This window comes from Myotis nattereri, assembly GCF_964212035.1.
Source record: "Myotis nattereri genome assembly, chromosome: 3".
NCBI lineage: Eukaryota > Metazoa > Chordata > Mammalia > Chiroptera > Vespertilionidae > Myotis > Myotis nattereri.
The window spans coordinates 106,615,185-106,639,175 of record NC_138077.1 but is presented as its reverse complement, the minus strand read 5'-3'; the positions used below and the strand labels follow the sequence as shown (position 1 = coordinate 106,639,175).

The 23,991-nt window shown below is 40.2% G+C and overlaps 2 protein-coding genes across 2 annotated transcripts in view; both read left to right on the top strand.

The window, feature by feature from the left end:
• The window catches only part of CPB1 (carboxypeptidase B1), a 163,673-nt gene that overhangs the window by 37,278 nt on the left and 102,404 nt on the right, over positions 1 to 23,991 (top strand). The gene's annotated exons all lie outside the window — the stretch shown is intronic.
• On the top strand, positions 25 to 1,989 carry AGTR1 (angiotensin II receptor type 1; the record flags this gene model as incomplete). The annotated part of the gene is made up of 1 exon (XM_081087456.1): positions 25 to 1,989. One exon carries the CDS (start codon positions 25 to 27, stop codon positions 1,102 to 1,104), a length of 1,080 nt encoding a protein of 359 aa, XP_080943582.1. The 3' UTR covers positions 1,105 to 1,989.

Sequence of the window (23,991 nt, the reverse complement as noted above, 5' to 3'; positions counted from 1 at the left end):
GATTAATTAACTCAGGAGGTCAAAATGATCCTCAATTCTTCCACTGAAGATGGTATTAAAAGAATCCAAGATGACTGTCCCAAATCTGGACGGCACAATTACATATTTGTCATGATCCCTACTTTATATAGCATCATCTTTGTGGTGGGAATATTTGGAAACAGCTTGGTGGTGATTGTCATTTACTTTTACATGAAGGTGAAGACTGTGGCCAGTGTTTTTCTTTTGAATTTGGCACTGGCTGACTTATGCTTTTTACTGACTCTGCCACTGTGGGCCGTCTACACTGCTATGGAATACCGTTGGCCCTTCGGCAATTACCTGTGTAAGATCGCTTCAGCCAGTATCAGTTTCAACCTTTATGCCAGTGTGTTTCTACTCACATGTCTAAGCATTGATCGCTACCTGGCTATTGTTCATCCAATGAAGTCCCGCCTTCGGCGCACAATGCTTGTGGCCAAAGGCACTTGCATCACTATTTGGCTGCTGGCTGCCTTGACCAGTTTGCCAACTATAATCCACCGAAATGCATTTTTCATTGAAAACACCAATATCACAGTTTGTGCTTTCCATTACGAATTCAAAAATTCAACCCTCCCCGTAGGGCTGGGCCTAACCAAGAATATACTGGGTTTCTTGCTTCCTTTTCTGGTCATTCTTACAAGTTATACTCTTATTTGGAAAGCCCTAAAGAAGGCGTATGAAATTCAGAAGAACAAGCCAAGAAATGATGATATTTTCAAGATAATTATGGCAATTGTGCTTTCCTTTTTCTTCTCGTGGGTTCCCCATCAAATATTCACTTTCTTGGATGTTCTGATTCATCTGGGCATCATACATGACTGTAAAATCATAGATATTGTCGACACCGCCATGCCCATCACTATTTGCATAGCTTATTTTAACAATTGCCTTAATCCTCTCTTCTATGGCTTTCTTGGGGAAAAATTTAAAAAATATTTTCTCCAGCTTCTGAAATACATGCCCCCAAAGGCCAACTCCCACTCAAGTCTATCCACAAAAATGAGCATGCTTTCCTACCGCCCCTCTGATCATGGAAACTCCTCCACCAAGAAGCCTGCCCTGTGTGTTGAGGTTGAGTAACACACTTGAAACCTGTCTGTGACGTAATCTTGTGGAAAAAGGAGCAAGAGAAGCATTCCTCTACAGCACGTCTCTACCAAATAAGCATCAGCTACTTTTCAGAAACTTAAGAAGAAAGTGAATTACGTGGACTGAATTGACTTTTCTAAAGCTCTGAACAAAAATTTTCCTTTGCAACAAAATGAAGCAAAGCCATGTTTGTCACATTTTGCATAAGATAGATGATGGCTGCTCAAAGACCAATGTCCGAAACTGAATAACTGCATTGATTTGGAAACATTTTACTGGTGGAAATGCCATCTCCCCAATCTGCTCTTGTTCTGTTATTTTTTATTTCCACTTAACGGTGTTTAGAATATGTTAAACTTTTAGAAGAGCAGCAGGAGATCAGAGCTCAAACTTGCTCTCCGCAGTGTCCAAAGGGCAGTAAAGCTTTTGTGCTTAGCCATTAGCAACTGTGGTTCACTTGTACCTGTTATCACACATCACATTTACTACAAAGACTTGCTAAGCAGTGGCTGTAAAGTTTTAGAAACTTGTGAAATTCAACCAGTGTCTTACTGATTCACCCTGCCAAAACACGCCAGCTAAATGGCTTATTTGTATAATGATGTTACTAAAGTCACTTATAAAAGTTAAACTACTTGTAAAGATGTTAACTCTTGTCCCAGGTCATAGTGTCTTTCTAGTCATTACTTTCATTTCATATCTGAGAAATACATACATTTTACTTCTGGTAAAAAGATTATATCATAAAGTATGCCTTACTGCTTTAAAAAGGATATATTCTCCCTATATATGCATACGTACATCTATATCTCTAAATTGTTACTTTATTAAAAATCTGGTAAACTTATATTTACATTAAAATAAAATAATTTTATTGTAATGTATTTCATCTTCATTTCTTAAAAGAGATGCTGATTTATTTTTAAAACAAGACAACTATGAATAAGTACAAACATATTTCCACTTACATTTTGATACAGCTGATGGATTAGTACTGTTGGTTATAGGATGTTATATCCTGTCATTGAAATGATAAGGAATACATTTCATTCCACTGAACAGCATGGAATAAATACCTCATTTTGAACTTTCCAAAGTTTTTTATGTAACAAAGAAAAAACTCATTCCTTATAACACTAAAATAATACATTATTTTATACATTTTCAATAATAGGATTTTTCTAATTACATACATGATCACTATAGGAAATTTATAAGATATAGACAAGCATACAAATAAGTCATGTATAGATATTTCACTCAAAAATTACCATTTTTAACCCTTGGGTGCATTTTCTTTTACTTTTTTTGTATTCATTATATACACATACATATATAAATCATGATATTGGAGTCATAATGTGTATAGTATTTTGTATACAGATTTTGCACTTAATGTCCTAACATAGTAGATTGTCACTACATTAAATATTTTTTCTAAAACATTTATATAATTGTATAACATTACAAAATACTGACATATCCTAATATAGTTAGCTAGTCCCCAAATTGGATCTTCTAGCTTGTTTTCTTATTTTTTTAGTATCATAAATTGCACTGTGATGAACATTCAAGTATATGAATCTGATAAATTACACATGATACACTCCTAGAAGAGGTACAACTAGATACACAGATATAAATGTTTTTAACATTCTTAATACATATTGCCAAATGTTTTCCAGGAAACTTAAAACAATTACAATACCAGCAACCAAACATGAATATATCTCACCTCAGACTCAGCAGCATGGAATATTGACTAGATTTAAACAGAAAGGGAAACTTTACTGTAAAGACCCAAGTACTACAAGCAGGGAGGGAATTGCCCTGAAGAAAGTGATGTGGCATTTCGGTTGTCTGTGGGTAGTGCCTCATTCTGCTCCCTGGAGGTCTTTGCTGCTCCTAGAGACCACACAGACAAGGCTCAATAAACAGTGGCCAAAGGATGGGATGGTATAAAAAGTAGCTGATGGGGGAGTGGGTGACAGGGCCATTTAGAGAGGCCATAGTGGATTGGGCAGAAGCTCCACAAAGCAGCCTATCACATTCCCATTCCCAAGGATAGAGTTATATTGTGAATGAATATGGTTACACATGCCTCATATTATTTTCCTTTTACATATATATTTTTTTAATTTCACTAACATAATACCAGCCACTAACTCCAAAGATCCTTTATAATTTTCACGAAGGATTGCCTCTAAAACATAAATACCAGCTCATCCCAAACTTATCTTTTTTGAAATAACCTCCAAGTCAGCTTTATGACAGTTCTTTTATTGTTCAAGTATCTTAATCCAAGTGATTATAACTATTATTACCAGGAGCCAATTCCAGCATGTCATAATTTCAAGAGTTTCATCAAAAGGTTGATGAGACTTGGGGACTCAACAGGGTTGAGTTACACATGTAGTCACCTGCATCTGGGAATGGCTAAAGGCATTTCCCCAAACCTAAATAGGATACATTAAATTGCTTGTGGCTGCCAGACAGTTAAAGGGCATCTTAATCTACATGTTATTGCCTCCTACTGGCCAAACACCTGAACAGCTGTAGGCTAATTCCCCCATTCTAACAATGGACTCTGTACCAAACCCTGACCCTTTGAAGTGTATATCTCTGCCTTGCCTCAGGACAAACTGTGCTAATAAAATGCGTGGGGTCCTGGGGACAAGGAGAGAACCTAAGGCCTTAGACTTAAGATCTTAGAACTTAGCTCCTTTAGATAAGCTCCTCTGACCCCCAAATGCCTTTCAAAATTATATTTCATCTCCAGACTCTTTATTAGTCTCTGGATTCCTATGTCATCTATGCACAGCCCTTCTCCAGATTCCTGAACCCTCCTTGATGCTGAGACAGGAACCCCAGCAATTATAAACTTACTGAACCATTTGGTAAGTTGTAGTTGATAGGATTTCTGGTAAATAATTGTATTTAGATACCCTCTATCTAATGTATTTATTAACCGGGTGAATGACATGTTCCAAGCCTTGTTTTCATTTTTATTTTATCAAACTAGGGGCCCAGTGCACAAATTCGTGCACCCTGAAAGGAACTGTGTGCTGGAGACTGCGGTGGGCACAGGGGTGGGTCTCAGCCCATCCTCCTTGACCCCACCCGGCCCCTCCCGCCATGGCCTTTAGGTCCCCTGTCTGCCAGCAGCCCCACTCCCACTGCCATCGCTCCCACACACTCACGATGCCAGCCCCATTCACACCCACTGATAGCACGGAGCAATTGGGGCCAGTGTCAGCAGCGGATGAGAGTGGGGCTGGCGCCATGAGCAGGTGCAAGGGGCCCTCAGGAGCAGGGGGAGGTGGAGAAGCCCTCAATCAGGGGCAATCAGGGCCAGCAGCCGCCGCTCATACCTGCTGATAGTGCCAAGTGATCAGGACGGGCACCGGGTGCCAGCAGTGGGTGCAACTGGGGTCATTGCTGGCAGCGGGTACAAGAGGTAGCTGCCAGCCCCGATAGCCCCTCAGGAGCAAGGGGAGGTAGAGAAGCCCTGAGGGATGATTGGGGCTGGCAGGGGGTGCAAATGGCAGTAGGTGTGAGTGGCGGCTCTAGCGCCAGCAGTGGGTGTGTGTGCCCAGCAGGACAGCAGCATGCAGGAGCAAAGAATTTTCAGTAACCACCAGAGGCTTGCCCGGATGACAGCAACCAGTGCCCTGACTTGGTCTGGCGCCCCCGCTGACCTGCTCCATCATCCTGCCACAGCCAATGCCCGCCATGTTCCATGCGTGCCCCCTGGTGGTCAGCACATGTCATAGTGACTGGTTGTTCAGTTGTTCGGCATTTCCGCTGTTCAGTCTATTTGCATATTAGCCTTTTATTATATAGGATCACATTGTGGTTTTACCATCCCATTTTGTGAAATAGATATTCATAACTCCAATGATTGATCTTGCGTTTTCGAGATTAATATTGAAATTAAGACTCTACTTACCAAAATTATAGGATGGGATGTTATTATTTATTCCTCATTAAAATACTTAGAGGTTAGGTGGACTCCCTATTTTTTGGAATATTTTTAAAATTTGTGCAGAAATGAATACTTACTATAAGGATCTAGGTGCCCAATAGAACTCAAGAGCAATACATATATTTCAATTTACATTCCAATTCTTGTTTTCTCCATGAAAGATTCATCTTTTCAGTCAATAATTCATTTATTCATAGGTTCTATGTAATTTTTATTATCTGCCTACTCTGCACTAGGGGACTGGAGTTGTGTAACATATAGCTTAGAACACATATGCTAAACATTTCAGTCACTGCTGTGGGTTGAGTGAGAAGGAACCTGATTGCCAAGCCATGGAAAAGCCCACAAAGGTTTGACACCATAGATTCTCAATTTTATAACTGTATACTAGGGCAAATTTTTCCAACAATATGTGCCAACCTGGGGAACCAAAGAGGAGAAAATAAGCTGAGGTCCCCAAAGTGGTGAGTGAAGAAAACAAGTCCCAGGGAATGTTGGATACTGGCACAAAGGGTGAGATCCCTGAGAGTAGAGAAGAAAATAAATCAGGAGCAGATGAGAGAGTGAGATTGTGGAGTGGACATTAGCCACGCACTGCCTCTGTGGCCAAGGTGCAAACCTCATAAGAGATGTTTAGGGTCCTGGGGCTATGTTGTAGCCACTGGACCCAGACAATCAGAAGAAGAGGGAACCTAAATATTAGTCAGAAAGAGAGCCAAATTATATAAATAGTAGACAGAATGACATGGGGCAAGACTCAACTGTATGATATTTATATATTTCAGATGCACCTTGGAAGAGAAGAGGTCCTCTGTAGCACCATACTGGAGGCTTCAATGAGATTGCAGAATAAATATACTGCTGTGCTGTACACCTGAAGCTAATACAAAATAGTGATGAATGCAAAATGTAATCCTATATAATAAAAGGCTAATATGCAAATTGTCCCCTCTATTGGGAGTTTGACTGGGAGTTCAACAAGGAGTTTGACCAGGGGGCAGGGCTGGCTGAGCAACTGCCCGTGGCCCCTCCCCCAGGCCAGCCCCACCCCTGATAGGCTCCCCCCACAGTGATCAGGGGTGGGGCCCTCCCACCAACCACCTGTAGCCCCTCCCCCAGGCCGGCCCCACCCCAAATTGGTCCCAATTGGGGCGGGCCAGCCAGACCCCACCCGTGCACAAATTCGTGCACCAGGCCTCTAGTCAAAAAATAAAATAAGTAATACTAAGAAATAATAAAAAAAAAATATTTTTTTTATTGATTTCAGAGGAGAAGGGAGAGGGAGAGGGAGATAGAAACATCAATGATGAGAGGGAATCCATTGATCAGCTGCCTCCTGCACACCCCACACTGGGGATTGAGCCTGCAACCTGGGCTTGTGCCCTTGACTGGAATCGAACCTGGGACCCTTCAGTCTGCAGGCCGATGCTCTATCCACTGAGCAAGACCAGCTAGGGCAGAAATAATAAATTTAAAAGAAATAAGGAAATAGAAGAGGTAGAATATTGAAACTAATAATCAGTCAGATTTTCCAAATTTAAAATTTCAATTGAATCAGTTAAAATATGACATCTGTAATTACACCCATTCTTGTCTAATATATTTGTGAGTGGACACTTATGGAACTATCTGTGCAGTGTCCCTTATCATAGGAATTTCCTACTTCACCCAAGGACAGGACCACCATTTTTCTACATAACTGTATCCCCAGGGCATAGTTCATTGGTCCGGGCTTAAAGTGAACGAATCAGTTTTTCCCTAAGGATTTTTCAAACAGGTACTAGTGAGAGTGAAGTTAACACTAAAGGCAAGAAAACTCCAACAATGTTTGAGTCCTTCATTTTACCTACGTCGTTGCCCAGCTGAATCCCTGCCTCCCTGCCCACTTTATACTTTGAAACCAGCATCCATGTCTCTAATCAAGGGATAGAATATAATGATTAATAACTGAAATCTGCATGTATTTATTCCTGCTTGTCCAATAAGAATTTCCCTTCTGATGTGGCCAGAACATCACCCATTGGCCATCCAGCAATATTGATACCAGACTAGGTCCCAAAATATCTTGGTCTCTATCTTAATAAGAAGTCATGTGGACTATCCTTTTTTCATAAGTCTTATTATGACAGGGTAAAGACCAGGGCATTCAATACTGTGTGTATTAGAGGAGAAGAGTTATGATGACATAGAAGGACCTGTAGTTGGCTGGACTAGGAGGAGGAACCTCAGTACTTAGTATTGTAAACTGATACTTTCCCCTGAGGTGGCACACTGATAAAACACTCTTCTCTTGCCCCCCCCCCAAATTATAATAAATATGATTTGGACCCTGAAATATTAAGTAAAAAGAGCAACCCACACCACCTCAGAGCTTAAATATATGGCTTGTAACTGCTTAAATCCTCCCCTCTCTCCATGACCTGGATGTTGTCTAGATTCCATAAAGCATGAGAACACAGCATCTTACCCTGCCCAGATCCAGTGGAAATGACCTTTGTTCAACAAGTCCACCTGTTATCATTGTAATTAACTGGCTATTAATATGAATAATAGGAAGAGAGCAAAAAGGAGGGCAGACATTATAGCATGGTCATCTGGGCAGCTTCACCAGGAAACAACAGCTTCACATTTCCCAGGTAACTACTGGTCCATTCCCTGAAGATCACTGGGGAAATGGATCAAACAAAGGGGGAGATGGGCACACGTGCAATGACGTTGGGGTGCTGACCTGTCAGTCTAGCTGGGGGAAAATATCATTGGCTAGGAAGGTGGGACCACTGCAAACGCACAAAAACTTAGAATGGCAAAATCCCCAGACAAAGAGTCCCTTCTCTCATCCCCTAGTTTGTCCTTACCCTCTCTTTCCCCATGACCTGTGCTTACCTGTCATGTGGCCTTAAGCCAGGGGTGGGGAACATCCATCCACCGGCCATAGAAGATCTTAAAAAAAATCATTTGGTCTGGCCCTGCCAAGGCATTAGGGGTGAGTTAATTAAATGTTTGACCAAATATAGCAGGCTAATTTTTAAGTTTATAATTTTGTAAGGTCCAAGAATGATATTATATATATATATAAATATACAAATGGCCCTTGGCAGGAAAAATGTTCCCCAACTTGGACATGCGAACCCCACATGCAATGGACTGCAGCTGGAAAATCAAGCTAAGCTAGCCAGATGCTGGACTGGACTTTAATATGGAACAGAAACTCTGAGCAGTGGCCTTAATTCTGGCCCTGCTGAAGGTAAGATTGGACTTCTCCCATGGCAAGATTGACAGAGATGGGAACTTGGAGGGGACACCCCTTAATTTTGTATCATCAATAAAGCTTTCCACAAAACCCCATCCACCTGTGGGAGCCTTAATAAATTCCTTTCCTCCCAACACCCCAAGGACTCCACTTCCATCAATAACATATGCACCTTACTTGAAAAATGAGGTAACAAAAGTCCAAAACTTGAATTTTGACAATAAGAAAGAGCCAAAATTAGATTGTTGTCTTTTTTCAAAAGACAATAGCTTAGAATGCAATAATTTAGTTTAATATTTAATTTTAAATCATTCATATACAAATAAGCTTCATATAATAACCCTTTAAGAGTTTTAATGCCCTGAGATTTGCCCTTCAAAGCTGCATGATCTGAAAATATTTATCTTTGTTCACAGAGTTGTAAATTTGATGAATAAGTGATGTTAATTTTGAAACTATTAAAAGCCACTTTACTTCAAATTCAAAAATAATGATGAGTCATATATGCCCCTGGGCCCATTTCTTGATTTTTTTCCATGTCTTTTAAAGCTTTTTCTGAAAAACTGAACAAGATAAGAAATAAAAATCTTCACTGAACCTACCAAAAAGTTAGAATATATCTCATGGAACTTCTTTTCCAAGTGTGATGAAGTTTTGCTATGCCATATTGCTAAATGATAATTTTCACAAAATAAGCTTCAATTTTCCAAAATGGCAGATAGAAAGCAGGATGGGTGGTGTTCACGAACAGGGAGAAGCCCTCATAGAGTTCACCACAGAAAAGAGAGCATCATATGTCCAGACTCCTGAGCAGTTGTGTTATCAATCAGCCAGCACATGTGATGGAAGCACCCCAGGTGTGGATTCATGCTGACGGGTGCATTCTCCTAGCTATCACTGTAACAGACAAGTTTCTAAGTGGTACTGAATGGACACAAAGCAAAGTATATTAGCCAAAGGATATGAGAACAATTCCCGGCAGCTGCACCTCAATAGCAATCACTGAAGACATGCAGCAACACACACACACACACACACACACACACACACACACCCCAAGGAAATAATCTGATGCCCTTACAAATAAGTAACTGCCATTCTCATTTATTCACGTAGCAAGTGGACAGTAGAGGAAACAACAACAAAGAAAACATGTCACTGATGAGAGCACTTTCGTGGCTGTTCCTTGAGTCCCCCTATCTGTTCCATTGTCTTCCAGAAATAGCTCCTTATTTCCATTCGGGTGCCTTCCCTCCCCATATTTAGTGCACAGTCTGGATGCCCCGACCCGCGGGACAACAACGGGGGAACGAAGAGACACCCTAGGAGAATGAGACAAACAAGGGACACAAAAGAATGGAGGCAAGACAAGTTCTGATCAAGCCTCAAACTTTATTCTCACAGCGGCAGGATATATACTGTTTTAGGAACGGGGGGTGGGTAAAGGGGTCTATGGGCAGTAACCTATTACTAGAGATTTATTAGGCTCCTGATGGCTGTGCTTATCAGCGGAGATGTGTGATTTAGCAGGCTCCGGATGGCTGTGTGTTTATCAGCGGAGATGTGTGATTTAGCAGCTGTGTGAGGGTAGTTTATCTTTAACTGCTGGCCAATTTGCAAGACACAGGTGGTTTCTGGTAATTAGGAGTTTCTGGAGGAACCAGAAACTTATAGTTTTTAAGATGGCTTTGTCTAAGCCAATATCTCTAATGGCTCCCAACATCTGGATAGGCCTCTACCCCTGTTGGCAACACATCCAACAGAGGATGTGAGAAGACCTAAGCAAACTGGCCCATCACATTCCCCTGACTGCAATGGGATGGGCACATAACCTAAATGGGCCCAATTAAAATGCATTTTCTGATTTTGCCAAGAACTACTAGACAAAATGTTATTCTTTCTCATTATATAGAACCTAAGTGGATATGAAAAGCAGTTGCAGCCGATTGGTTACTCCAAAGGGAGAGGCAAGGATTTCCTAGTGTTTTCACAGGGAGCATAAGAATAAAGTCAACATATGAAAGCAACATAGCAAAAGGCTGAACCAAGAAATGGAGAGGGGCAAGGTCCTTATGATAACTGTTTGAGAATTGACTTTCCATGCCAGGAACTAGCACTACCCTCCAGATGTCTCCTTTTTTTCTTATGCCAGTTGATGAGTTTCCTGATCCACAATACCCAGTCTTCACTAAATCATTGTAATAACCATTTATCAAATTCTTATTATAGGAGAGCCACAGAGTTCTCTACTTATATGGACTGTATTATTTAATCCTCACAATGGCCAGTCTTGTCAGTTCTATTGTTATCCAACTTGAGGGCTGGCGCACAAATTTGTGCACCAGTGGGGTCCCTCAGCCTGGCTGGCAATTGGGGCTGATCAGGGCCCTCTCGCCCAGTCCTGATTGGGGCCGATTGGGACCACCTGGCAAGGGGGAGGGACTCAGGGAGGTTAGTCAGCCATGGTAGGTTGGCTTTGGGAGCACACTGACCACCAGGAAGCAGCTCCTGCATTGAGCGTCTGCCCCGGTGGTCAGTGTGTGTCATAGTGACGTCGACCCGTCGTTCGATCTACTGGTCATAAAGGTTACTTAGGCTTTTATATATATAGATGAGACAAAAAGAGGCTTGGAAATTATACATAATTGGTCCAACATAACTTGACTGGCAAATGCTAGAGCTGAAATTTGAATCCAAACATTCTGACTCCACAATCTATGCTCTTTTTTGCTAAACTATGTTGCCCCATAAAAACAAACAAACAAACAAAAAACAATAAAAAAAATGGCAACACAAACTATGAATCGTGTAGGTAACTTCCAAAATATTATCTGTGACTATTTATTCAAAATCAACATGACTAATATTTTACTTTGTCTTAAACTCACACTTATGAGTTTCAAGATAGAATTCCAATAGTCTTTGTCCTTGAAAGTTGGGTTCTTTAATAGAAAGTAGTAATTGACCTCACATAGCATAGCACTGAATTTTATATTTATTGTAATTTGATTTTGGATGAGCTTATATTGGGTCTGGCAAAAAAAACAGGTTATGGCTGCAAACTGTCACAGTAATTAGTTCAACACTCTGGTCCTTTCTGCAGCCTGGAATGCAAATAGTATTTACTAAATGAGAAGGAGAAGAAAATTCCTAAATTAATTTTCATGTCAAATTTTACCTTCATACAACCTAAAGGAAGTATGTTCTTTTGAAAAAATATTGTGGAGAAACTACATTACATTCTGAGACAGATTTCCTTTTAAGGTATACAATTAAGATTTGGCAATAAATTTAGATGAAGAATGTACCTGGAATAATGAAAACAAAAATATGATTTATTTCAACTGTGCCCAAGTCCAGGAGTAGAAAAGTGATACACTCACAGCCATGAATCCTGAGGACAGTTCTAGCAGCATCTTTGCTAATTACTAGGAAAGGGATGCTTTTTACTAGTAAGACAGTGAAAGGTAAGATGAGTGCAACAGAAAATGCTCACTATGACACATCTGCTTCTGGCTCCAGAACAGGCAGAAAATAGGGGTTCCATGTGAAACATTAAAGACAAGATGCTTTAGCTATGGGCTGAGAGAATGACCATCATGTGGAAAAAGCTCCAGCAGCCAGAAAGTAGTGATGATGCCTGTTCTTAAAGGAAAGTTGGGCACAGAGGTACATCAGTAATTGTCAAGTGGGGACAATTTTGCCCCTCCCCCACGGGTATTTGGCAATGTCTGGAGACATTTTTGGTTGCTACATCTTGGGGGAGGAGAGCTTTACTGGTATCCAGTGGGTAGAGGTGGGGGATGCTGCTAACATCATACAATGGCCAGGTGACTCCACACAAAAGAGAATTAGCTGGTCCAGCATGCCATTAGTGCCAAGGTTGAGGATCCCTGCAGTTAAAAAGGAAGGGAAGGGCATTTAAGCAGTATGAATTAAGGCCATGCATGGTGGTAAATAAAGTGCTTCTCTTTTGATTTTTATGACCCATAAGTATCCCCGTCTGTTTTCTATGCTCCCACTCACCTCCTCAAATTACACTGCATGTGAACTTCATCCAAATTATCTATTCCACGGAAAATTGTATGAAAAAGAGCACTGTCATTTCCAGGACCAATTAGGCAAATTTATTAAGCTTGTGCAAAAAGTTGCATATTTAAATTCACTCGTGCATGTTGGGGCGGGGGGAGAACAGCTGGTAGCATGACACAAAGATGAATGATTGCACCCCTACTGACATGGGAGATGAGATGAAAGTGTAGGTACCACTGAACAGCTAATTCTGAGAAGACACTGAGTGCAGAAATGGAACACGTGGGCAAGGTGGTGCTGCTGGCAGCTCCACCAGCTCACTCTACAGTATTTCTAGCATTTCATGTGATCCTAATGAAAATTTTTATTGAATGAAATTGAAGGTGTATTTTAATTTTACTCTAAATATTTCCATAGAGGATTTGAGCAGCTTCCAATGAAGAGCACATTAAACAGGGTAATATAATAGAAATAGGAAATAAGGTCAGCAGAAAGGAAGAAGCACAGGCACTGTCATTGCAGGCTAAGGGTTGTTGCAGCTGTGATGAAAAAATGAACATCACAACATCTCCAGTTCTTTTTGTCAAAGCAACAGCAAACCAGGTTCCCAAATGGAGCCATATTCTTGACACTCAATTCCTCAGAGAATTTCTCACAGAGGATTGTGGGTGGAGATGTAGAGTCACATGATGGATCATTTATAAGCAATATTTTTCATGTAGGTCTGATTCTTATATGGTTATTTTAGCAATGTTCTTCTATAAACGAAGAACATGACACTGCAAATTCAACAAAGGTGGTTTTGTGAGGGTCGCCAGTACTCTGCTGAGAGTCAACTAGTGGAGTACTTAATAGGAATAGTGATGTATTTGTTGATATCAGTGGAGACCTCTCGGTCCACTGAAATCTAAATGAGGTCAACTCAAGCTCCCTGAAACAATCCAAGACCTCCAGAACTTTCTGCAGAAGCCTGAGAAGTTCACATTCCCATGGTCTAATTCTAGCCATCCATCTGCTTTCCCCAGTTCAGTTTAGAGATTATCTCACCATTCCACACAGGCTGTAGGGTATCCCATCTGATGTGATACAGGTGTGAAACAGCTCCAATCACACACACACACACACACACACACACACACACACACACACACCACATGCATAGGCATTAAGAAATATCAGTGATTCGAAAAGTTCTCCATACCTGTGTAAATTTCTCTCTAGATTCCTTTCAGTCTCCATTTTCCCCCGTCTCACATATCATCCCCTTCTCTGCACCCTTCTTCTTTTATCACAACCTTCCTTAGGGAAGTAAACCCATTTTCTCTTATAAAGCAGCCTAGCCATTTATCTCATTAGTTTCCATACTGCTGAATATCAACCGTACCTGGGGCAGGGATTCATCTTCTCCCCATGCAGATTGTCAGGATATTTCCCTGGAGAAATTTCAGTACACACACTGCCCAGATAAAGACATATTCACCTACCCTGGCTGGTGTGGCTCAGTTGGTTGAGCATTGTCATGTGCAGCAAAGGTCATGGGTTCAATTTCCAGTCAGGGCATACCTAAGTTGAAGGTTTGATCCCTGGTTGGGATATGTGAGGGAGGCAGCCGATAGATGTTTCTCTCTCCCTCTCCCTTCCTCTTTCTCTAAAATCAATTTAAAAAAACATACACATATTTTTTTTAAAAAGTATTCACCTTATTACTGATAGTCCAGTGGTTCACCAGTCGTAATGGTGGAAAGCAGAAAAATTTCTCATGGAATGGAGGAGCTCATAATTTGATTTATATTCAGGAGTCATGTCCATCAATCTTCATGTTTTCATATCAATCTTCTCTGTCATTTCCAGCTCTTCCTACTTGCCTGCTGCCCCCTGCTTTGTGTGTGAAGGGCCCTCGTATCTCTGTGAACATCCACTCATGAAGACACTCTCATGGTTCACCTGATGGATTTTCAAGTAGAAGCACCTCTCAACCTTTGTTCTTCTTACATCCAATTAACATATCATTGGGCTTAATTTTTAATAAGATCACATATACCACAGTTATCTGAAAATTTTAAAAGAATATTATTTTATTTTAAAATATAAATAATTATGTAGCTAATACCTAGAAGTACACATTCTAAATAATAATTTTCTCTATGTAACACATGCAAGCATAAAAATTATTTGAGATTCCCAAATGGGGGTGGAGTAAGTGGAACTTAGACTGACACTCTCCCAGGACCAAACGTGAAATACAACTAAAATACAGAAGAACCACCCTGAAAAATCAACTGAAGACTAGTTGGAGAGAACACTGATAACCAAGGGCAAAAAAATGGAGAACACAGAGACTGGTAGGAACTGCGGAGGTGCAAAGGGACTGGCTGAGCTCCCATAGACAGCAGCTGAGGTTCTGGAGGGATATCTCAGTTGTGGGGGGTTCCCACTGAGAACTCTGGGGTCTTAAACCCCAAGCTGGACTCCTGAACCCAGAGCACCAGAACTGAGAAAGTTGCCCATATAACAGCTGGCTGTGAAAAGCATCAGGGTTGCTGTTTGCCAGCGAGAGGCTGAGGGAAATGCGGGCACACTCTTAAAGGGGCAACATACAAAATTTTGTGTGCAGCCACTCACCTTGGTCTCTGGCAGAGGGAGGGCAGAGTAGACTGGAACTGTGTGAGCAGAAGCCAGGACTGGGGGCTCTAGGGTTGGAGCTTGGAGGGCAGCCACTTCAGTTTACAGTGCTGAGTCATTCCCTCATACTGCAAAGGACAACTTTCTCCTACAAAACTTTGCTATCCAGGCAAGGCAGTTGCCCTACCCCAGTGGTTGGCAAACTGCGACTCCCAAGCCACATGCGGCTCTTTGGCCGCTTGAGTGTGGCTCTTCCACAAAATACCACGTGTGAGGGCACATGTACAGTGCGATTGAAACTTCGTGGCCCATGCGCAGAAGTGGTTTTCGACCTGGGCGAGTCTATTTTGAAGAAGTGATGTTAGTGGAAGTGGGGGGTGTCGGTCCGTTGGGCAATGGGAGATGCTGCACAGGGGGGCCACAGGATACGCAGCAAGGGGGAGGCACACGTGATTCATGCACGAGTTGAGTGAGCCAGTCAGTCAGCACTCTCATGTGCAGAGGTTAGTGCTAGTCGTGTCCGCAAATCGCGCACAGGTGACTAAAGTACCTACTCGAAACATGAAGTTACCTGTAGTTTTCCAACCAGCGGCAAATCCTACAGGTATTTTTGTCATCAATTTAAGAATTGTAATTATTTTGTGTTGGTGGCTTTATTATTATTTTAGCAAAGGCCAGCTTAGGAGTACCCTAATTAAGTTAATAACAATGTACCTACCTATATAGTTTAAGTTTAAAAAATTTGGCTCTCAAAAGAAATTTCAATTGTTGTACTGTTGATATTTGGCTCTGTTGACTAATGAGTTTGCCAATCACTGCCCTACCCTGTTGGAAGACCTCTCCCCTTCCCTGTGGTTGATAACCAGAGGCTAATAAAACAAAGTATCAATGAGACAATAGGCAAAGGCTGGTCTCTGGAGGCTTTGAGACTTTGCCTGATCTAATCAGAGGCCCAGGGCTACGAAAAGCAGACTCTAGTGCACATCTTGGTCCTTTCCAAAGGCACCCAGCCCTAGCAAAGGGAGTCACAAGCTGTGGATTGCTGATAGCTCCAAACAGGGTACTTAAGCCAGTCACAAATAGCATCTGACATTATCCTGCACTAGAGATTGGGGGTCATGGCAGATCTACCTAATACACAGACACAAATCCAAACAAGCAGCCAAAATGTGGAGACATAAAAACAAGCCCCAAATGAAAGAACAAGAGAATTCTCCAAAAGAAGAGCTAAATGAAATGGAGATGAGAAATTTATCAGACATAGAGTCCAGAATAACAATGGCAAAGATGCTCAACAGCATGAGAAAAGATATAGAAACTATGAAGAATGACATAGCACTAATAAAGAACACATTGGAAGGAATACACACCAGATTAGGGAAAACCAAGGATCAGATCAGTGAATTAGAAGACAGGGTAGAAAAAAATCATTCAATTAGAGAACCAAAAAGGAAAAAACGACCTATATATATATAAAGACAGCTACCATAACGGCCATAATGACCTAACAACTGGTTTGCTATGATGCCCACTGTGGCCAGCGAACCACCCAATCAGGGGGTGGGGCCGGCAGCCAACCTTGGGGCCCCTCCCCCCTGCTGGCCTGCCCCTGATTGGACTCTCCCACCTCAATTAAGGGGCCTGTTGGCTAAACGCCCCTTCCCTTTCCCCCAGCCAGCTGCACCCCGATCAGCTCACCTCACCACGACAGGCCCACAGCCCCTCCCCCAGGCTGGCCCACCCCTGATCACACTCCCCACCCCAATAGGGGCAAGGCTGGCCAGCCAACCTCCTGCAGCCCCTCCCCCTGGCCAACCACACTCCTGATGGGCCCCCACCACCCTGATCAGCCCACAACCCCTCCTCCTGGCCAGCCCCACCTCTGATGACCACCCCACCTCAATAGGGGGCAGGGCTGGCCAAACAACCTCCTGCAGCCCCTCCTCATGGCCAGTCCTGCCCCCAGTCGCCCCCTGACCCCAATCGGGGGCAGGTCCCACTGGCCAATCACCCGAGGCTCCTTCCCCCAGCTGCCCTGGTCCTGATCAGGGGCCCTGATCAGGCCCCAATCTGGGTGGGTCAGCTGGCCATCTCCTCCTCTTGACAGGCTCATCCTTGATCTGCCCTGATTGAGGCCAGGCTGGCTGGACCCCACTCATGCATGAATTCGTGCACTGGGCCTCTAGTTAAAAATAGGAGGACATCTTAAGGGAGCTATGGACATAACAGCTCCCTTAAGCTGTTGTTATGACATAACAATATTCTCATAATAGGTATGCCAGAAGGGGAAGAAAGTGAGCAAGGGATAGAGAACCTGTTTGAAAAAATAATAGCAGAAAACTTCCCTAACTTGGTGAAGGAAAAATCACACAAATTTAGGAGGCATGGAGAGTCCCAAGCAAAAACCCAAACTGGCCAACACACAGACACATAATAATTAAAATGCCAAAAATTAAAGACAAGAGAATCTTAAAGGCATCAAGAGGAAAGCAATTTGCTACATACAAAGGAGTTCCCATGAAGCTATTAGTTTATTTCGCATCAGAAACTCTACAGGCCAGAAGGGAATGACATGAGCAAGGTAATGAGAAACAAAGATATGAAAACAAGATTACTATATCCAGCAATGCTATCATTCAAAATAGATGGTGAAATAAAGAGCTTTCCATACAAAAAAACAAAAACTAATGGGGTTTATCACCACCAAACCAGCACTGCAAGAAATGCTAAAGGGAATTTCTTCTTCTGTAATGAGAAGAAGAAATAGAGAGAGAAACATAGGCATAGGCATAAAGATTTAAATAGCAATGAATAAGTACCTATCAATAATAACCTTAGATGTAAATGGATTAAAGGCTCCAATCAAAATACATAGGGTAGCTGAATGGATACAAAAATAAGACCCAATTATTGCTGTCTACAAGAACCCACCTCAGAACAAAAGACTCACACAGAATGAGAGTAAAGGAATGGAAAAAATTTTCCACGAAAATAGAATGAAAAAAAAAAAAGTGGCTTAGCAATATCTGACAAAATAGACTTCAAAATGAAGGCCATCACAAGAGACTATAAAGGTCACAACATAATACTAAATAGGTTGATTCAATAAGAGGATATATCACTGGTAAACATATATACACCCAATATAGAAGCACCTAAATATATATTTAAAAAAAAAAACTTTTGAAGAACTTTAAGGGAGAGTTCGGCAGTAATAGTCAGAATAGGAGAATTTAATATCCCACTGACTTCACTGGATAGATCTTCCAGACAAAAAATTAACAAGGAAACAATGACTCTAAATGACATACTGGATCAAATAGCTTTAATTACATTTTGTGGAATATTGAACCCCAAAGCTGCAGAATATACATTCTTCTCAAGTGCTCCTGGGTCATTCTCAAAGACAGACTACATGTTAGGACATAAAACAAGTCTCTACAAGTTCAAGAAGATTGAAATCATATCAAGCATCTTCTCAGATCACAATGGAATGAAATTAGAAATCAACTACAATAAAAACACTTAAAAACATTCAGACACATGGAGGCTAAATAGCATATTATTAAATAATGAGTGGGTTACCAATGAGATCAAGAAAGAAATAAAAAAATTCCTGGAAACAAATGAAAATGGACACATAACAACCCAGAATCTATGGGACACAGCAAAAACATTCCTGAGAGGGAAGTTCATAACAAACAGGCCTACCTCAAAAAACAAGAAAAATTAATAATAAGCTATTTAATCTTATAACTTAAAGAATTAGAACAATAACAATATGAAAAGCCCAGAGTAAGTAGAAGGATGGAAATAATAAATATTGGAGCAGAAATAAATGACATAGGGGCTAAAAATACAATACAAAAAAAAAATCAATGAATCCAAGAACTTGTTCTTTGAAACGATAAACAAGACTGATGAACTTAGCCAAACTCATCAAGAAACAAAGAGAGAAGGCCCAAATAAATAAAATCAGAAATGAAAGCAGAGAAGTAACAACTAACACCATAGAAATATAAAAGATTGTAAGAAAATACTATGAACAACTATATGCCAAAAAGCTGGATAATGTGGATGAAATGGACAAATTCCTAGAAAAAATATAATCTTCCAAAACTGAATCAGGAAGAATTAGAAAGCCAGAATAGGCCAATAACAACTGATGAAATAGAAAAAATAAAAAATAAAATAAAACCTCCCAGCAAACAAAAGCCCTGGTCCAGATGGCTTCACAGGAAAGTTTTACCAAACATTCAAAGAAGAACTAATGCCTATACTCAAACTATTCCAAAAAATTCAAGGGGAAGGAACACTTCCAAGTTCTTATTATGAGCCCAGCATTATACTAATTCCAAAACCAGATCAAGACATTATTCTAAAGAAAAAGAACTACAGGCCAATATCCCTGATGAACATAGATGCTAATATCCTCAACAAAATATTAGCAAATCAGATCCAGCAACATATTAAAAAGATCATACACCATGACCAAATGGGATTTATTCCAGAGATGCAAATCTGGTACAATATTTGCAAATCAATAAATGTGACATATAACATAAACAAATCGAAAGACAAAAAGCACATGATCATATCAATAGATGCAGAAAAAGCATTCAACAAAATCCAACACCCATTTTTATAAAACTCTGAGCAAGTGGGAACAGAGGAATCATGTATGACAAACCTACAATGAATATCATACTCAATGGGCAAAAACTAAAACCATTTCCCTTAAAAACAGGAATAAAACAGGGATGTCTGCTTTCACTACTCTTATTCAACATAGTATTGGAAATCCTAGCCACACTGATCAGACAAGAAGAAGAAATAAAAGGCATCTAAATTGGAAAGAAGAAAGTAAAATCCTCATTATTTTCAGATGACATGATATTGTACATAGAAAACCCTAAAGACTCCACCAGAAAACTACTAGATTGAATAAATGAATTTGGTAATGTAGCAGGCTATCAAAATTAATCCCCAGAAATCAATGGAATTTCTATACACCAATAATTAATTATCAGATAGAGAAACTAAACAAACAATATCATTTACCATTGCAACAAAAAAAATAAGATACTTAAGAATAAACTTAACCAAAGAAGTAAAAGACTTATACTTGAAAAATGACAGGACATTGAAAAAAGAGATAGAGGAAGATATAAATAAGTGGAAAAATATACCATTTTCATGGATTGATAGAATTAACATCATTAAAATATCCATAGTACCCAAAGAAATATACAGATTCAATGCAATCTCTATTAAAATACCAACAGCTTATTTCACAGATCTAGAACAAATACTCCAAAAATTTATATGAATGCCCCCCCAAAAAAATCCCGTAGAGCTGCAGTAATTTTGAAAAAGAAGAATAAAGTTGGAGGAATCACAATACCAGATATCAAGTTATACTACAAAGTCACTCTACTCAAAACAGCCTAGTACTGGCACAAGAACAGACATATAGATCAATGGAACTGAACAGAGAACCCAGAAATCAATGCAAGCCAATATGCTCAATTAATATTTGACAAAGGAGGCAAGAGCATACAATGGAGTCAAGATAGTCTCTATAATAAATGGTGTTGGAAAAATTGGACAGATACATGCAAAAAAAATGAAACTGGACCACCAATATACACCATACACAAGAATAAACTCAAAATGTATCCAAGACTTAAATGTAAGTCATAGAAGAAACCATAGGCAGCAAAATCTCAGACATCTCTCATAGCAATATGTTTACAGATAAATTTCCTAGGGCAGAGGAAACTAAGAAGAAAATAAACCAATGGGACTACATCAAAATAAAAAGTTTTTGCTCAACAAAAGAAACCATCAACAAAATGAAGTGGAAGCCCATTGTATGGGAGAACATATTTGCCAATGATACATCTAATAAGGGGTTAATCTCCAAAATATATAGGGTATTCATACAACTTAACAAAAGGAAGACAGACAATCCAACTGAAAAATGAGCAAAGGATCTGAATAGGCACTTCTCTAAAGAAGACATACAGATGGCAAAGAGACATATGAAAAAATGCTCTAAGTCACTGATCATTCGAGAGATGCAAATTAAAACGACAATAAGGCATCACCTCACACCTGTCAAAATGGCTAACATCAACAAATCAACAAATGACAAGTGCTGGCAAGGATGTGGAGAAAAGGGAACCCTAAGTCACTGCTGTTGGGAATGCAAACTGGTGTAGCCATTATGGAAAACAATATGGAGTTTCCTCAAAAAATTAAACATGAAACTGCTATTTGACCCAGTGTTCCCACTTCTAGGAATATATGCTAAGAGACCTGAAACACCAATGAGAAATAATGTTTGCACCCCTATGTTCATAGCAGCACAATTTACAAAGCTAAGATCTAGAAACAGCTCAAGGGCCCATCAGTAGATGAGTGGATAAAAAGAGCTGTGGTACATTTATACCATAGAATACTATGCAGCAGTAAAAAAGGCGGAGCTCTTACTGTGACAGAATGGAGGGACTTGGAGAGCATTATGCTAAGCACAATAAGCCAGTCAGAGAAAGACAAGTCTCACATGATCTCACTCATATGTGGAACTTTTGAACAAAATAAACTACTAAACAAAATAGTTCCAGAGACATAGAAGCATAGGCTATTTTATTTTTTTATTGATTTAAATATATTTTTATTGATTTCAGAGAGGAAGGGAGAGATAGAAACATCAATGATGAGACCCATTGATTGGCTGCCTCCTGCACATCCCCTACTGGGGATCAAGCCCACAACCCGGGCATGTGCCCTTGACCAGAATCGAACCTGGGACCTTTCAGTCCGCAGGCTGACGCTCTATCCACCAGCCAAATCCAGCTAAGGCCCAATTTGTTTTAGACATGTTGGATGCTACAGTGGTGCTTCTCAAACTTACAGGTGCGGATCCAGCCTGTATTTGAACTCAAATCTCCCAGTCTCAGGTAAGCCACATGCTCTCACCTAGGAAGTACTTCCTATAAATGAGAGTTGTGCTAAAATGAACCTTGGGGAGCTTCTGCTTGAAACTTGAGTTTTGTTACTTTTGACATAGTAACTATTTATGAAAGATAATTTAGGCGACTTGAGAATAACAATAGGAACTCAAAACACCAGAAGCATTCTAACCAGAAAGTGCTTCCAAACCAAAAATTGAGGTTGCTACAGCTGCTCCCACACTGACCCTGGGGTTTCTCTAACACCATGCTGAGCCATCAATCATCTCTGAAAAGTCTGTGGCTTTGACCTGGCCATTTGATTTGGTACTGCTCTCAGGAACAAGTTACAGTGTCTTGTCTGTTAAACGACAATGCTCAGGCTTCACGTAGATCCCAAGACCTGGTCTGTGCATCAGTGCAGAGTCTCAGGCAGACTGTCTAAGAGGGAGAGAGGGCCTTTATATCTGTTTCAGGTTTTAGCTTCTCTCAAATGCATATGGATACACAGCAAGCAAGCAGCAATACCACACTTGCCTGGTCATTAAATACCCTGCAGTGTACTTCTTAATTAACACCAGTGTCACAAATGTGATGGCTTAAGTGTTCAAAACCTGGTTTGCTTAATGGCAATCAGAGAACTACATGATCATTAAATCCATTTGGAACTACTTCTTCTTTTTTTTTTTCCCTGAGGTGAATACAGTTAAGCTCTAAATATTCTTATTGTTTTCTCCCAGTGTACTTTTTAAAAATACTGCTTCTTTTTTCATCATCACAACTTGCATTTCACTTCTGTCATCAGATTTAGCTCTATGTTATAAAATTGTATTATGGTTTTGTTGTTGGTAATGGTGATGTTTTTTCAGCTAGAATTTGTAGCAATGCTGGGGATTAAGGAATAATTTGAGTGAATGACACGTACAGTGTTGCCTAGTAACACAGGCAGATCTGCACAAAGCCATAAATTGCAAAATTTCATAGCAGTGTAAAAACTTTTACTGGCACTGAAGCATATTTTTCCCTGATTGAAGCAAAATTCATGCAATAATTGCAACCATATGACAAAAACTGGTAATGATTAGCCTTCAAAAGCTGCTGTTCTTTCCTGACAGTTTCAAAGATGTTTTTGTTTGTTTCAGGAAAGAAAGCATGGAATCCTTTATGGCCTAGCCTCACTTACAAGGCAGAATTGAGCCTGGTAAGTAGGCAGCACCAGCATTTTAACTACAGCTCCCAGTGAAGAATGGAAGAGTTATGCAATAATTTACAAACCTAATTAATTCGTGTCAGCCAAAATCAGTTCTGAGTGTACCCACACACACTTCAGAGGGCAGCCCTCCTACTATGTAATGTAAAGGTGGAAACATGTAACCCTGTAATGGCAAAAACATGCCTATCACCATCACTAAGAAAAGGACTTCATGAAAACGGAAGCTGGAAACCAGAAAGGTTTCCATTTATTATAACAAATATCTTAAAGAGCTATTTAAAATATCTTTAATGTTCATATTTGTTGAAGTAAAAATTACAAAATATAGTTGTTAAAGAGTCCAAGGAAAATTATTTTCAAAATGAATTGAAGGAGCTTGTTAAATAATATCTCAGAGGCAGCCAAAGATAATATGAATTTGTGGAAATAATAATTTATCATACCCTGATACACACACACACACACACACACACACACACACACACACACAGGATGAGTGTTTCACTGCCTGGATACTGCTGATTTCTTTTTTCTCTGACAAACATGTTTCTATGAACAGATTCACCAATGTCAAGGGATTCACACTACAGCTCGAGGAAATTAAGGAATAAATGCTTTGATCCTGTCATAAACTCTACAGTCTTCTATCCCTTGCTTGAATAAAGATGCTTATAAAATTTAATAGAGAATGCAGGCTCCAAATAATTCATTGTGAAATACATGGGAAGACGTGTATGTTCAGGCTTAATCTTTCCATCAGTTTTGTGGCTGAGCTTCCTGTTAAGTCCTAATTTGCTTTCACTAGAGCCAGAAAATGTCA